Consider the following 15,427-nt stretch of genomic DNA (forward strand, 5'->3'; position numbering starts at 1 on the left):
TCTTATAAGTCACCGTTATGTTTCTTTGGTATTCTACTGTGTGCCGTCACTTTTTTAAAAAATTTAAAACACACAAAAAAATATTTCTGAACTATTTTTTCATTTCATATATATCTTCATCCTCTTTCTTCATCAGTAGAAAGGAGGATGTAAACTTTAGAGGTCAAAGATGCAGCATACTCTAACCTCAGACCACTGGATTTGAATACCAAGTCTGCCCTTTACTATCTGTGTAAACTTGTAAAAGTTATTTAACCTCCATGCTTCAGTCTCCTCACCTGCAAAATGGAGATAATAATAGTACTTGCCATATATTAATAGTTGTTGTAAGGATTATTAGATAAAACATATCAAATGCATGGCACGGTGCATGGCATATATGTATTTGATAAAGAAAAGACATCATAAATACAAATAGACCTACCTCATTCTTAATGGATGTATAATACTACAATTTCCTATTGATAAATATATTACTAACAGTAATCTAATGAGACTACTTGTCCATTTATGTTTGCCTACTCTACATAAGTATATTTGGAGGGTAACTTCCTGGAAGTGCAAAGGTGTTATGCACTTTAAATTTGATAACTATTGTCCAACTGTCTTTACAAAATGGCTACATCAATTCTTTTTTTTTTTTTTTTTTTTGAGACGGAGTTTCACTCTTGTTACCCAGGCTGGAGTGCAATGGCACAATCTCGGCTCACCGCAACCTCCGCCTCCCGGGTTCAGGCAATTCTCCTGCCTCAGCCTCCTGAGTAGCTGGGATTACAGGCACACACCACCATGCCCAGCTGATTTTTTGTATTTTTAGTAGAGACGGGGTTTCACCATGTTGACCAGGATGGTCTCAATCTCTTGACTCGTGATTCACCAGCCTCGGCCTCCCAAAGTGCTGGGATTATAGGCGTGAGCCACCGCGCCTGGCCTCAATTCCTTTTTAAGAGACAAGGGTCTTGCTCTGTCACACAGACTGGAGTGTAGTGGTGTGATTATAGCTCACTGCAGCCTCAAGCTCCCAGGCTCAAGCAGTCCTCCCACCTGAGCCTCCCAAGTAGCTGGGACCACAGACATGTGCTACCACATTGGGCTAATTTTCTTTTTTCTTATTGTAGACAGTCTCACCATGTTGCCCAGGCTGGTCGCAAACGCCTGGGCTCAAGAGAACCTCCTGCCTCAGCCTCCCTAGTAGCTAGGACTACAGGTACATACCACTGTGATTTTAAATTTTTCTGTAGATATGGGGTCTTGCTACATTGCCCAGGTTGGTCTTGAACTCCTAGCCTCAAGTGATCCTCCTGTTCAGCTTTTCAAAGTGCTGGGATTACAGGTGTGAGCCATTGCATCAGCCCAGTATTTCCCCCCTTTTTAAGAGACAGGGTCTTTCTATGCTGCTCAGGCTGGACTCAAACTCCCAGTTCAAGTGATCCTCCTACCTCAGCTTCTGAGTGGCTGAGACTACAGGCACCTGGCTTCAACTGATTTTTAACAAGAGTTTGAGAAAGAAAAAGTAGCCTCCCCAACATTTGGAAACTGCTTGAACAACTACAGCTAGACCTCAGTGTTCTTTGAAGCTGGCCTAGGGATTACAGGGAGGCCATATTATTCTCCTGAGGGACATAAACAATCTCATAAAATATCAACATTGGACAAGGTCACTCTGAGACTGTGTTCAAGTGAGACAAAACAAAAATACTTCACAATTTTGTCTGGTTGGGCCCAGTGGCTCATACCTGAGGTCAGGAGTTTGAGACCAGCCTGGCCAACATGGCAAAACCCCGTCTCTACTAAAAAAACAAAAATTAGCTGGGGGTCAAAGAGGGTTCCTGTAATCCCAGCTACTTGGGAGGCTGAGGCAGAGAATTGCTCGAACCCGAGAGGCGGAGTTGCAGCGAGCTGAGACCGTACCACTGCCCTCCAGCCCCACTTCAAAAAAAATTGTTTTGGTCTCAGCCTAGAGAAAAAAAACAAGGTCATTGTGCATTTTACAAAACACCAAACACCCCCCTCTCCTGGCTAATATGAGTGACTGCTGCTTCTCTACCAGTTGTAGCTTTGGTCTCACTCTACTCTAGTTGGCCTACCTCCTAATAAGATATATTAAGACACCCAAACGTAGAATCACTGCACATCCTAACAGCATCTAATCGAGAAAGCTCTGCTTTCCTAAAATTCCCCAAAATCACCTAATACAAGCCCAAGTACTATAAAATATCCCTTCTAACACTCTGAGATACTCCACAGTTCACATAGTGTGCATCCTCCCTCACAAGCAGTGAACCAACGTGTCCAACTATAGGTGTATTTCTAATGGTCTGTGGCTGCAGGGCACTGACAAGGCCCACTCCACTTATGGGAGCAGTGTGTGGGACCACACCACAGGAAACCAGTCGTATCACTCAGTGTATTTGCAAACAGAACAGAGAGCATCAATTAGTCTGGAGTGGGGTAAGCAAGCTTCTATGCCGCATTTCCTTAGGTTAAATTCCTAGATGTAGAATTACTGGCCCAAAAGCATAAATATTTTGTTTTTGAGAAAGGGCCTCACTTTGTTGCCCAGGCTGGAGTGTAGTGGCACGATCTTGGCTCATTGCAACCTCTGTCTCCTGGGTTCAAGCGATTCTCGTGCCTCAGCCTCCCAAGTACCTGGGATTACAGGCACATGCCACCATGCTTGGTTAATTTTTGCATTTTTTGGCAGAGACATGGTTTTGTCATGTTGGCCAGGCTGGCCTCAAACTCCTGACGTCAAGTAGCCCACCTACCTCGGCCTCCAAAATTGCTGGGATTACAGGCGTGAGCCACTGTGCCCAATCCTCAAAGCATAAACAATTTAAAGATTTCTCATCTTTAGGATCTTAGTCATGGGTAAAATACAGGGAGAATATATAAAGTCACTTTATTCTTATACTTCATCTAGACCTCAATTTTACTAGCTTACACACAATTTATCAATTTCAGGAGTCTTACTCCATTTGTAATAAAATATGAAACAAGAATATATATGTACACAAATGCTAACACAGCTATCACTGAATTTAAATGCTTTATATGTATGTAACTATAGGCAGGTGAAACAGTTTAAAAGTATATATTGCCCAGTATAAAAGCAATGCATTATACTTTTTCTTTCTTTTGCAATATTAGATTTTTTCTGGTTTAAAAAAATTATGTAACACATTTTAAGACACAACATTTTGATCCCTGAACACTTTTATTTATAGTAAAGACTATAGTGACCCCTTCAGAACATTCTGACTACATAATGTTTTCTCCTTGAATTAAAACACAAACACACACACACACACACACACACACACACACACAAATGAATTTACCACCTTAGCTATTTTTAAGTGCATAGTTGAGTATTTTAAAGTATATTCACACTGTTGTGCAACTGATCTCCAGAACTTTTTCGTCTTGCAAAACTAAAATTGTATACCCATTAAACATTCCTCCTTCCCTAACCTTTGGCAACTTCCATTCTACTTTCTGTTTTTATGAATGTGACTACTCTAGATAGACACCTCATGTATGTGGAATTCGTCTTTTTTGTCACTGGATTACTTCATTTAGTATGAAGTCCTCAAGGTTCATCCATGTTGTAGCATCTGCCAGAATTTTCCTTTAAAACTTAAATATTCCACTGTACCTTTCTATCACATTTTGTTGATCTATTTATCTACTGATGGACACTTGAGTTTCTTCTACCTTTTGGTTACTGCTACGAACATGAGTGTACAACTATCTCTTCAAGACCCTGCTTTCAATTCTGTTGGTTATATGCCCACAAGTAGAATTGCTAGATCACATGGTAACTGCATTTTTAATTTTTTGAGGAACTGCCATACTGTTTTCCACAGAAGCTGCACTATTTTACATTCCCACCAACTGCGCATAAGGGTTCCAATTTCTCTACATCCTCATCAACACTTGCTGTTTCCTGTTTTACTAATAGTACCCATTCTAATGGGTATGAGGTTGATACCTCACTGTGGTTTTGACTTGTATTTCCCTAATGATTAGTGATGTTGAACATCTTTTTGTATGCTTGTTGTCCATTTTTATATCTTCTTTGGAGAAATTTCAAGTCCTCTGCCCAGTTTTTAAAAATTTTTGTAGAGATAGGGTATCGCTATGTTGCCCAGACTGGTCTTGAACTCCTGGCCTCTAAGTGATCCTCCCACCTAGGTCTCCCAAAATACTGGGATTACAGGTATGGCCACTGCAACTAGTCCTTTACCCATTTTTTAATTGGGTTATTTTGTTGTTTTTGTTGAGTTGTAGGAGTCGTTTATGCATTCTGGATATTAACCCCTTATTAGATATAAGAGTTGCAAATATTTTTCTCCCATTCCATAGGTTGCCTTTCATTCTGCTATTGTTTGATACACAAAAGTTCTTAATTTTGATGTATTCTATGTTTATGATGTGCAGTAATTTATATTTAATTCTGTTTTTGCTTTTGTTGCCTGTGCTTTTGAAGTCATGCCAAGAAACCACTGCAAAATCCGGTATCATGAAGCTTTTCCTCCATATTCCTTTTTTTTGAGACGTAGTTTTGCTCTTGTTGCCCAGGCTGGAGTGCGATGGTATGTTCTCAGCTCACTGCAACCTCTGCCTCCCAGGTTCAAGTGATTATCCTGCCTCAGCCTCTAGAGTAGCTGAGATTGCAGGTATGCACCACCACACCAGCTCATTTTTCATTTGTAGTAGAGATGGGATTTCACCATGTTGGCCAGGCAGGTCTTGAACTCCTGACCTCAGGCCCACCTGCCTCAGCCTCCCAAAGTGCTAGGATTACAGGCATAAGCTGCTGCACACAGCCTAGTTTTATTTTAAATTAGTTATAAAAGGGCTCTAATAATCATCCCTACTCCCTACCAATAGGAACTAATCATGAATTAAAGAAATGATGTATTTTGTTTTGTTTGAGTTAGGGTCTGGCTCTGTCACCCAGACTGGAGTGAAGGTGTGTGATCATAGTTCATTGCAGCCTTGACCTCCTGGGTTCCAGCGATCCTCTCATCTCAGCCTCCTGAGTAAGCTGGGACTATAGGCGTGCACTGCCATGCCTGGCTCATTTGTGTATTTCAGTAGAGACGGGATTTCACCATGTTGGCCAGACTGGTATTGAACCCTTGGGTGCAATCGATCCTTCTGCCTTGGCCTCCCAAAGTGCTAAGATTACCGTCATTATGTTTAAGACTCTTTTTAAAGTGTTCAAATCTTATGTTACATTGTATTTTTGTGATTTCTCTAATTACTAAGAGAACTAATCACAGGATAATCTCTCCCCACCTTCATTGCTTATAATTTTAAAAAACAGGGAAAGAAAACAGATATGGTTGCATATCTGTCCTGTGACAGCCTTAAGGATCAACTCTGCCAGGCTAAATTGTTACATACTTGAAGGTAGGGGTCATATTTTAATTATTCTTTCCCAAACAACTACAGTACCACAATATTGTAGTCAAAAAAAAAGAACAAGGCCAAGATGTAATATTAAATTTAAATGGAGTTAAGAAATTTGCTTAGCTCTCCACAGCCTAAATCAGCTCCTCCCTGATATCCACTCACCAGTGGAAACTGGAGGCATTCCTCCTCTATTGCAAAGTACCAGGAAAAACCAAAGTAAGTACTTTCTTAAAGTTTGCTGTCTTTCTAGCTTACACTTTAGGGGACAATTAGAAAAATTATATATTTTAGCCTAGAAGCTTTCCTTACAAATTTCCTGAATGCTCCTTAACTGCACGTAAAAAAAAAAAAAAAAAAAAAAAAAGTAAATAGATATTAAGAACCTATTGGCTGGGCACAGTGACTCATGCTTGTAATCCTAGGACTCTGGGAGGCTGAGGCGGGAGGATCACTGAAGCCTAAGAGTTCAATGCTGTAGTGAGTTATGACGGGCGCCATTGCATTCCTGCCCTGATGATAACAGGCATGGTGGTATGTGCCTGCAAGCCCACCTACTTGGGAGGCTGAGGCAGGAGAATCACTTGAACCTGGGAGGCGGAGGTTGCAATGAGCTGAGATCACGCCACTGCACTCCAGTCTAGGTGACAGAGAGAGACTCCATCTCAGAAAAAAAAAAAAAAAGAAAAGAAAAGGAACATCTACTGTATATCAGGCACTCAATAAATACTGCTAACCAGGAACTACTTCATTTCTGTACCTGGTTTGGGCTATGTTTTAAACTTTAAGATCTAATATAACTTAAAAGAGACTAACCTGAATTTGAATACTGGCTCTGCCATTTACTGTATAGCCTTGGGCAATTTGCCAAAGATAACACAAGATTCTGTTTATGTGAAATTCTAGAAAAGGCATAATTATAGTAACAGAAACCAAGTTAGTCACTGCCTGGGGCCCGGGGTCCAGGAAGGAAAGTGACTTTGCAAAAGGACATAAAATTACTTTTTAGGGTAAAGAAACTGTTTTATATTTTCATTGTGGTGGTAGTTACAGAAGTATTATCAAAATTCATCAAACTATATATTTAAAAGTGTAAAACTTTATTATATGTAAATAATACCTCAATAAAAAACATTCAAAGTGGGTTCAACACAAATGTTAATATGATTGTCATCTAAATTATACTAATTGTATAAAGAATCCAAAAAATAGTAAGATTGGTATGTGAATTAAATGAGGTAATACACATAAGGCCCTTGGCCTGGCATTGCAAGTACTTAAAGTACCAGCTGATTAGTCTTTCAACATGTATTTTCCCCTTCTCACCCCAGTATACTACTGGCTGACTAAATTAACAGCTATGTTTACTAATGGTCACAGATCGTAATGTAACAAAAGTAAGATTTTATTAATGTAACAGGCAGATTACTCATATTTACTTTATTATGGCCAAATCTCTCTAATAAAAGGGTAGTACAGAAACATGAAGAATCCAAAATTATTGGTTTATTTTTCTCTTACTCCTCAAATCTGAGGGAAAAGTATAAAAAGTAGGATTTTTATCTTTGTGATTCTCAGGTGTGTCAGTCACATACGAAGAACATAAAAAGCAGCCTCAGTGAAGTGGCCTTATATCAGATGTATCACCAGGCTTTTACAGGGGTGAATGGAGAGGCATGAAGCTTCAGTACTCTTGGATTTACTTTTAAGAATAGGGTAGAGGTTTGGTGCGATGGCTCATGCCTGTAATCCTAGCACTTTGAGAGGCTGAGGAGGGCGAGACCAGCCTGACCAACATGGAGAAACCCAGTCTCTACTAAAAATACAAAATTAGCTGGACGTGGTGGTGCATGTCTGTAATTCCAGCTACTCAAGAGTCTGAGCCAGGAGAATCCCATGAACCTGGGAGGCATAGGTTGTGGTGAGCTAAGGTCGTGCCATCGAACTCCAGCCTGGGTGACAAGAGTGAAACTCTGGCTCCAAAAAAAAAAACAAAAAACAGAAATTAGCTGGGCGTGGTAGCAAGTGCCTGTAATCCTACCTACTTGGGAGGCTGGGGTAGGAGAATCGCTTGAACCTGGGAGGCAGAGGTTGCAGTGAGCCGAGATGGTGCCACTACACTCCAGCCTGGGCAACAGAACGAACTCTGTCTAAAAAAAAAGAATAGCGTAGAAATAATTATTTCATCCTCCAAATCTATTGCCCTCTTCTACTTTACTGAAAATATATTTCCTGTGGGGAGGAGGGTAAAAGAACAGAACTCCTATTATAGACTTATGTATGAAAATCCTCAGTCATTCTTAACTCAACTTCAATTTCAACTTCTTTTTAAATGGGCTATGACCAGTTCTAAGAATTCACACCTCTAATATTTAGTTTAGAAAACCTAGTGAGAGAAACCACACCTCTTCACTCTAATTTCTGTAACATATTCCACAGTAGTAATAATCAGTTCCCTTAGATTGATTCTGTCTTTCCCAACTTCCTGGGGTTTAGCAAGATAACAGAGCATTTTTTCGAAGGTTTGTATGCATGCATGTGTAGTCAACAGGTAAGAGTCAGGGCCGAAGATGTTATAACACAGTTTTTACCATTCCATTATAAAACCAATCAATAATCCTAACACTGCAACAATAGTAATCAACATCTGAGTGCATACCATGTGTTAGGCCGAATGTGAGGCAATGGTGTACATTACCTTACTTAATCCTCAACATAACAGTATACACTTATATAATCATATATAATATATGATTATCATCACCTTAGATGAAGAAAGAAAAGCACAGAATTTAAAAGATGGTACAGTTGGCTGGGTGTGGTGGCTCACACCTGTAATCCCAGAACTTTGGGAGGGCAAGACAGGTGGATCACCTGAGGTCAGGAGTTCGAGACCAGCTTGGCCAACATGGTGAAACCCCATCTCTACTAAAAATACAAAATTAGCCAAGTGCGGTGGTGTGTGCCTGTGGTCCCAGCTACTTGGTAGGCTGAAGCAGCAGAATAGCTTGAATCCAGAAAGCAGAGGTTGCAGTGAGCTGAGATTGCGCCATTGCACTCCAGCTTGGGCAACAAGAGCGAAATTCCAACTCAAAAAAAAGAAAAAGATAGTATAGTAAAAGCAACAGATGTATACAAACCAATGTTACCTTTTCTTATTTATTTATTTATTGAGATGGAGTCTCACTCTGTAGCCCAGACTGGGGTGCAGTGGCTCAATCTAGGCTCACTGCAACCTCCGCCTCCCAGATCCCAGTTCAAGCAATTCTCCTACCTCAGCCTCCCAAATAGCTGGGATTACAGGCACGAGCCACCATACCCAGGTAATTTTTGTATTTTTTAGTAGAGATGGAGTTTCACCATGTTGGCCAGTCTGGTCTTGAACTCCTGACCTCGTGATCTGCCCGCCTCGGCCTCCCAAAGTGCTGGGATTACAGGCGTGAGCCACTGTGCCTGGCCATGCTTATCTTTTCAATGAAATTTTTACAGATAGGTTCTTATAGTTCTATTTTAAATATTGAAGTCATACTAGAATCCCTAAATTAGAATGACTTTCCATTGAAATATTTCTATTTAGGCCAGGCACAGTGGCTCATGCCTATAATCCCAGCACTTTGGGAGGCCAAGGTGGGCAGATCACGAGGTCAGGAGACGGAGACCATCCCTGCTAACACGGCGAAACCCCATCTCTACTAAAACTACAAAAAATTAGCTGGGTGTGGTGGCATGCGCCTGTAGTCCCAGCTACTCAGGAGGCTGAGGAAGAAGAATGGCTTGAACCCAGGAGGCAGGGGTTGCAGTGAGCCAAGATGGTGCCATTGCACTGTAGCCTGGGTTACAGAGTGAGACTCCGTCTCAAAAAACAAAGAAAAAATATTTCTATTTATTCCCTTGGGAGAGGTACAATATAAGGGATCAATGTAAGGTACAATATAAGGGATCAATGAACAATATTTATGCTACTGTCCATTTATATTATTTTCTGCATTTTGATGAAGTACCTACTGCTACAAAATTTAAGTATAAAACGATAGGCCAGGTGCAGTGGCTCACGCCTATAATCCTAGCACTTTGGGAGGACGAGGCAGACAGATCGCCTGAGCTGAGGACTACCCTGGGCAATATGGTAAAATCCTGTCTCTACTAAAATACAAAAAATTAGCCAGGTGTGGTGATGCACACTTGTGGCCCCAGCTACTCGGGAAGCTGAGGCACAAGAATCACTGGAGCCCCAGAGGTGGAGGTTTCAGTGAGCCAAGACCACGCTACTGCATCTCATCTTCGGCTTTAGAGTGAGACTCCATCTCAAAAAAAAAAAGGGGGGGGGAACCCCCACAAAACTATAAACTCCCAAACCAATGTTTCTTGTTTTGCAGGCAACTAAATACACTATGCTATAGATGTTTTACCAGAGGTATATTGTGCTATCCTAATATTTCCAATTACCATCTTAAGGGGGCCTCTAAAGGTCTCTCTGTGTTGGTATTAGTTTTTTATGGTTTTTGTTCCCGCATTCTTTACAGAATGAGCAAGAATCAAGAATGGAATCACACGGGCTCTCTGTAGACTTCCTTTACAGAAGCAGTTAAGATTAAGTGGCTTACTCATGTTAACATACCACAAAGAATAGTGAAGGCAGAAACCCTGGCTTTCTAACACCCAGCTGGAAGCTTTTCCCATGAGACCATGCTGGCTCTAGACAGGTATGCCGAGGTACAAAGTCAACTGAAAGTTGCCCCTTTTTTCTCCCAACTTGTATTTTTTAAAAAATCTTCTCACCTTGCTTAAAATTCTAGGAAACGCATTCACCATAGTGTTTTTGCTGAGAAAATCGCAGTAGAGAAGGTAACAATATAAATTCTCAACAATTCTTAATTCTACTCACCAAGATAACTGCTAAAAGGTGACCTGTTACCTTAACTCTATCAACTTCTTTTTTTTTTTTTTGAGACGGAGTTTCGCTCTTGTTACAGACAGAAATTCTAAGGGTAGAGTAAGGATTTAGGAGGGGGTCTGACAAGGCCAGTCACTCTTAGGTCACCTAAATAATGATGCCATACCCATTCTGGCAGCCCTGGAGGTTCAGATCCCTAAATCAACAAAAATTAAAAAAAAAAAATTCTAAAATAACTGTCATAATTATCTGCCACAAGACTGTGTTTGATTTTTACTGCTATCTTATTCAAACAAAAGATTAGCACACGAGCCATTAATCTACTAAGGACCTAAAGGAGAAGGGAGCAGTGGCATGGTCAAAACTGGAGCCTGGAAAGAGCACAGCTAGATGGGAAGCAGAATTCACCAGGCACACAAATGATACAGAAAGCAGGGAAAGCTGAGTGGCAAGAGACAGAAAGTAACTCCTCAGTTCCTGCTTACTATTTCCTTTCCAGATCCATGCTTAGTTAGCAATTCCACTAGACACAGAGCTGAAGGAGAAGGGTTATGAAGTCCACACTGAACCTTAGTGGTGAATAGGTTGAGTACTTCTTTTTTCCCTAATCTAGGAACAAATTACAATTGCTTTTCTGGCAGACAAGAATAAAAGCCATAACTCAGCCACCAACTTCCAATAAGCCACACGGTCTACGAAGTTTAATTTGATGTATGGGTTATTATTCCTATAAGATTAAAAAATAAGACTAAATGAACTAAAGACATTTAAAAGCATTTGTGGCCAGGCACAGTGGCTCATGCCGGTAATCTTAGCACTCTGGGAGGCTGAGGCAGGCAGATTGCTTCTGCCCAGGAGTTCAAGCCCAGCCTGGGCAACGTGGTGAAAGCCTGTCTTTACCAAAAAAAAAAAAAAAGAAAAAAGAAAAAAGAAAAAAAAAATACAAAAATTAGGCTGGGCATGGTGGCTCATGCCTATAATCCCAGGTATTTGGGAGGCTGAGGTTGGCAGATCACTTGCGGTCAGGAGTTCAAGACCAGCCTGGCCAACGTGGCAAAGCTCCAGCTTTGCAAAAAATACAAAAATTAGCCGGACGTGGTAGTGCATGCTTGTAGTCCCAGCTACTTGGGAGGCTCAGGCAGGAGTATCTCGCTTGAACCTGGGAGGGGGATGCTGCGGTGGGCCGAGATGGTGCTATTACACTCCAGCCTGGGCGACAGAGCAAGCCAGGCATGGTGGCACACACCTGTATACCAAGCTATTGTGGGGCTGAGGTGGGAGGATTACTTGAGCCTGGGAAGTTGAGGCTACAGTGAGCCAGCCTGGGTGACAGATTGAGATCTTCTCCCCGCCCCCTAAAAAAAAGCATTTGAAAATAAATTAATAAAAAATCATACTAGTTCTCAACCTTTTTTCCTCAGGACCCCGTAACATCTTAAAAACTGAGGACTCCAAAGAGCTTTTGTTTATATGACATATCTACTGATGTTTACTATATTAAAAGTTAAAAATTTGTTATTTAATAATTTTAGAATAACCCCATGTTAATAAGTAGTTTAATTTTGTAAAGTATTTTTATATTTCGTATTTTCCAAAACAAAAGAAATTAGAAGCGTGTCATGTTTTAGAATGTTATACATGGAGAAATGTTTGACTTGTAACATGAGACAACCAGATTCTCATATCTACTTCTGCATTCATCTGTTGCAATTTTGAATGAAGTACGTGGGAAAAAAATCCAAACCCACAAAGATAAGATAGTTGAAAAGGGTAGGAGCCCTTTAATAACCTTTTAGATAATTGTGAATATAACTATCTGATACTACATCAAAACTGTACAAGTTGTAAGTTTCATAAAAGTCAATTACAATGTGGAAACTGAAAGTATACCAATGAACTTTTCACACTGTTAACGTTAAAATCTGTTGGTCTAACTTTGAATGAATTGTTTATTCACATATGATCGTATAACATCTTGCATTGGTCACTGAGAAAATATTGGTTCTTAGTTATAAAGATCTTCCAATCATTGTATAAGATTTAAAACCACATTCATTAGTACCCACTGACCTCATCAGAAAAGCCTTCGGAAGCTGTCAAGCTCACAGTGGCAGATAGGAGTTCTCCTAAACTATAATTTTTACTTAAAAACTTAATGGCAAAAAACATTGTCAGTTGTTTTTCCTTGAAGTGACAGACTTACTCCATTCATTCTCAGAAAAACACCTGCCAAATACTGAATCAATTCTGCATCATCACAGTCTGCCCTTTCAAGTAAAAATGGTGTTTCATGAAATAAATGCAGTTAGTTCAGATCTCAACTAAAACAAGAGCACAAGTAGTTTTCCTTGAGACAACCATCATACTATACTTCGGGGTACAGAAGTGCTTTTTTGTTTTTTTTTTTTTTTTTTTTTTTTGGAGACAGAGTCTGACTTCGTCGCCAGGCGCTAGGCTGGAGTACAGTGGCACAATCTCAGCTCACTGTAACCTCCGCCTCCCAGGTTCAAGCAATTCTCCTGCCTTAGCATCTGGAGTAGCTGGGACTATAGACGCACACCACCACACCCAGCTAATTTTTGTATTTTTAGTAGAGACGGGGTTTCGCCATGTTGGCCAGGATGGTCTCGATCTCTTGACCTCGTGATCCGCCTGCTTTGGCCTCCCAAAGTGCTGGATTACAGGCTTGAGCCACAGTGCCCGGCCCAGAAGTGCTCTATATGTATTTCCCTTTCTGTCACAGAATATCCAAGTGATGTGAAACTTGAGGATTGGGTTTTAATAAAACTAATAATTTTTACTGCTTTATCAGGACATTCTTACGTGAAACTAGCTTTTTCCTTTATGTAAACAGTGAATGAGTGGTAGTGGAAAATACCATGACTACTGAACAGCTGGTTACCACTGCCTTGATTTGTGTTAAGGAAGCAGCAGTTTTTTACCACTGAAGCTTTTTGTACCATCGGTGCAAATGTCAGTGCAGTAAAAAGGCAAATAATATCTTAGTATTGTGATGAAAGCAAATGACACTTGGGACCCCCTAAAAGGATCTCAGGGAGCCCTAGGGATTCTCAGACCTTTGAGTATTACTGCTCTAAAATATATTTAACTTTTAGAAAGGATAGAATCAGCTGCTTCTACATATTATAAACATTAATAAAGCTAAGTAAAACACAACTCAAAAAAATACCCTCTTACCTTTGCCAATACTAAAGACAAACGGTTCATTTCTATCATGACTGGAATCAAACTTCTTTCCATTTGCCAATTTTCCGTTGTAATGGACATAAACTCTGTCTCCAATCATAGGTGTTTCCTCACCATGCCCCACTCTTTTGACAATCTAGAAACGACAAACATTAAGAAAAAAAAAAGGTGAAATTTTTACTTGTAATCAGAGAATAAAAAGTTCACACAATCCATCCCAAGACACCCAGGCAGATCTGCAAATATGCTATTATCCATTCTTTCTAACACCTTCCTTCATAGTCCTGACAGTAACTCTCATTGTTAGAAAACTGTCCTTTACCAACCTGTCTCTTGTATCTACTTTTATTGCTAATCACATTATTTATTCCTTCAAAGAATTAACCAATAAATCCTGTTCATTGGTTTAATGCCCTATATTTTGACACTAAATTCTCTCATAACACAGACTTGTGAGCTAGTCCATGTACACACTAACTTAGACCAGAAAGAATGGTAGACTTTTAAAAATATTCCAAAAGAAGCTTAAGCAAAGTTTCAAAGGCGTAACTGTATTTCCCCCCTTTGCTAAAAACATTAGCTTTTGACTAAATTCTGCTTGTTTACTTTCAGAAAGCCCAATTTCCTGGTAAAACAGGTTATATTTCCTATATTTTAAACATAGTCTATCTGTAAAAGACATGAGTATCATTGCACAGTTTGATATGATACTAAATAATTTGTTTTCTAGTATTTAGCTATCTTAAAATACAGTGTATTTATTTTGTTCTTGGCTGAGCAAGCTGCTAATGTAGTTAGTCAGTTCTGGGAAAAGAAAAGCAAATACAGGTGTGTGGTGGTGTAATTTAGTTTGTCAATCATCTATCCCAAATTAATCATTTTTAGTAGGTAACAGAGGATGGTAGCTAACATGTGATGAACATCTTTTTGGGAGAGGCGTTTGCTTTGAGTTTTATTTAAATAATTTGGCCATTTGCTCCTAAATTCTTTTTTGACAAGTAAACCCTCTGCCTAAAATAAACATCACATAAACACTGTGAACTAGATTCCATAGCTTTCTTAACTCAAAAGCCCAAACATCTTTATTTTATTTTTTGAGACAGGGTCTCACTCTTCCACCCAGGCTAGAGTGCATGCAGTGGTACAATCATTGCTTGCTGCAGCCTCTGTCACCCAGGCTCAAGTGATCATCCCACCTCAGCCTCCCAAGTAGCAGAGGCTACAGGCACATGCCACCATGCCTGGCTAATTTTTTAATTTTTAGTAGAGATGAGCTCTTGCTATGTTGCCTAGGCTGGTTTGGAACTCATGAGTTCAAGTGATCCTCCCGCCTCAGCCTCCTAAAGTACTGGGATTACAGGTATGAGCTACTGCACCCAGCCTCAAACATTCTTTAAAGGCAAAGAAGTATTACTGCCCTTCTAGGACTTCAAAAGAAAAAAAAAATAGTTTCAAAACATTAATCTAAAAGATATCTTACAATATTCTTCAAGGGCTCATGTTCATGAACTGGCTATGCTCAACTGTCAGCCTATGTGGAATGACTCTGCACTTCCAGGACTATAAACAATAACTGGGCATTTGGGAGGAATGGCTACCAGAGAGTCAGAGAGCCATCCACACCAGCAAGTGGTACTGTGGTATCACTTCAGGATTCCCTAGCAAGATAAACTTGTGCCTAAATCTAGAGTTGCCTTAAGGACATAATCTAGGTTCTATTCATCTTTAAAATATAGATCCAACTTTTGTCTTCCTCGGATAGTTACTAAATTTCCAAACCAGCACTGGTTCTTTTTAAAATATATTTAATAGTTAATAAGATAGATTATTATAGGACAGGCAGTATGCTAAGTGCTTCACCTAATCCTAATCACTCTGTGAGACTGATGGCATTATTATTCTAAT

General features: G+C 39.9%; 1 protein-coding gene across 9 annotated transcripts in view; it reads right to left on the reverse strand.

The window, feature by feature from the left end:
- Positions 1 to 15,427, reverse strand: part of FKBP5 (FKBP prolyl isomerase 5) — a 155,402-nt gene that overhangs the window by 51,082 nt on the left and 88,893 nt on the right. For all 9 annotated transcript variants that reach the window (XM_074397049.1, XM_074397048.1, XM_010333763.3 and 6 more), the window contains 1 exon segment: positions 13,514 to 13,658. In XM_074397049.1, the coding sequence (XP_074253150.1) occupies positions 13,514 to 13,658 (145 nt within the window).

This window comes from Saimiri boliviensis, chromosome 4, assembly GCF_048565385.1.
Source record: "Saimiri boliviensis isolate mSaiBol1 chromosome 4, mSaiBol1.pri, whole genome shotgun sequence".
NCBI lineage: Eukaryota > Metazoa > Chordata > Mammalia > Primates > Cebidae > Saimiri > Saimiri boliviensis.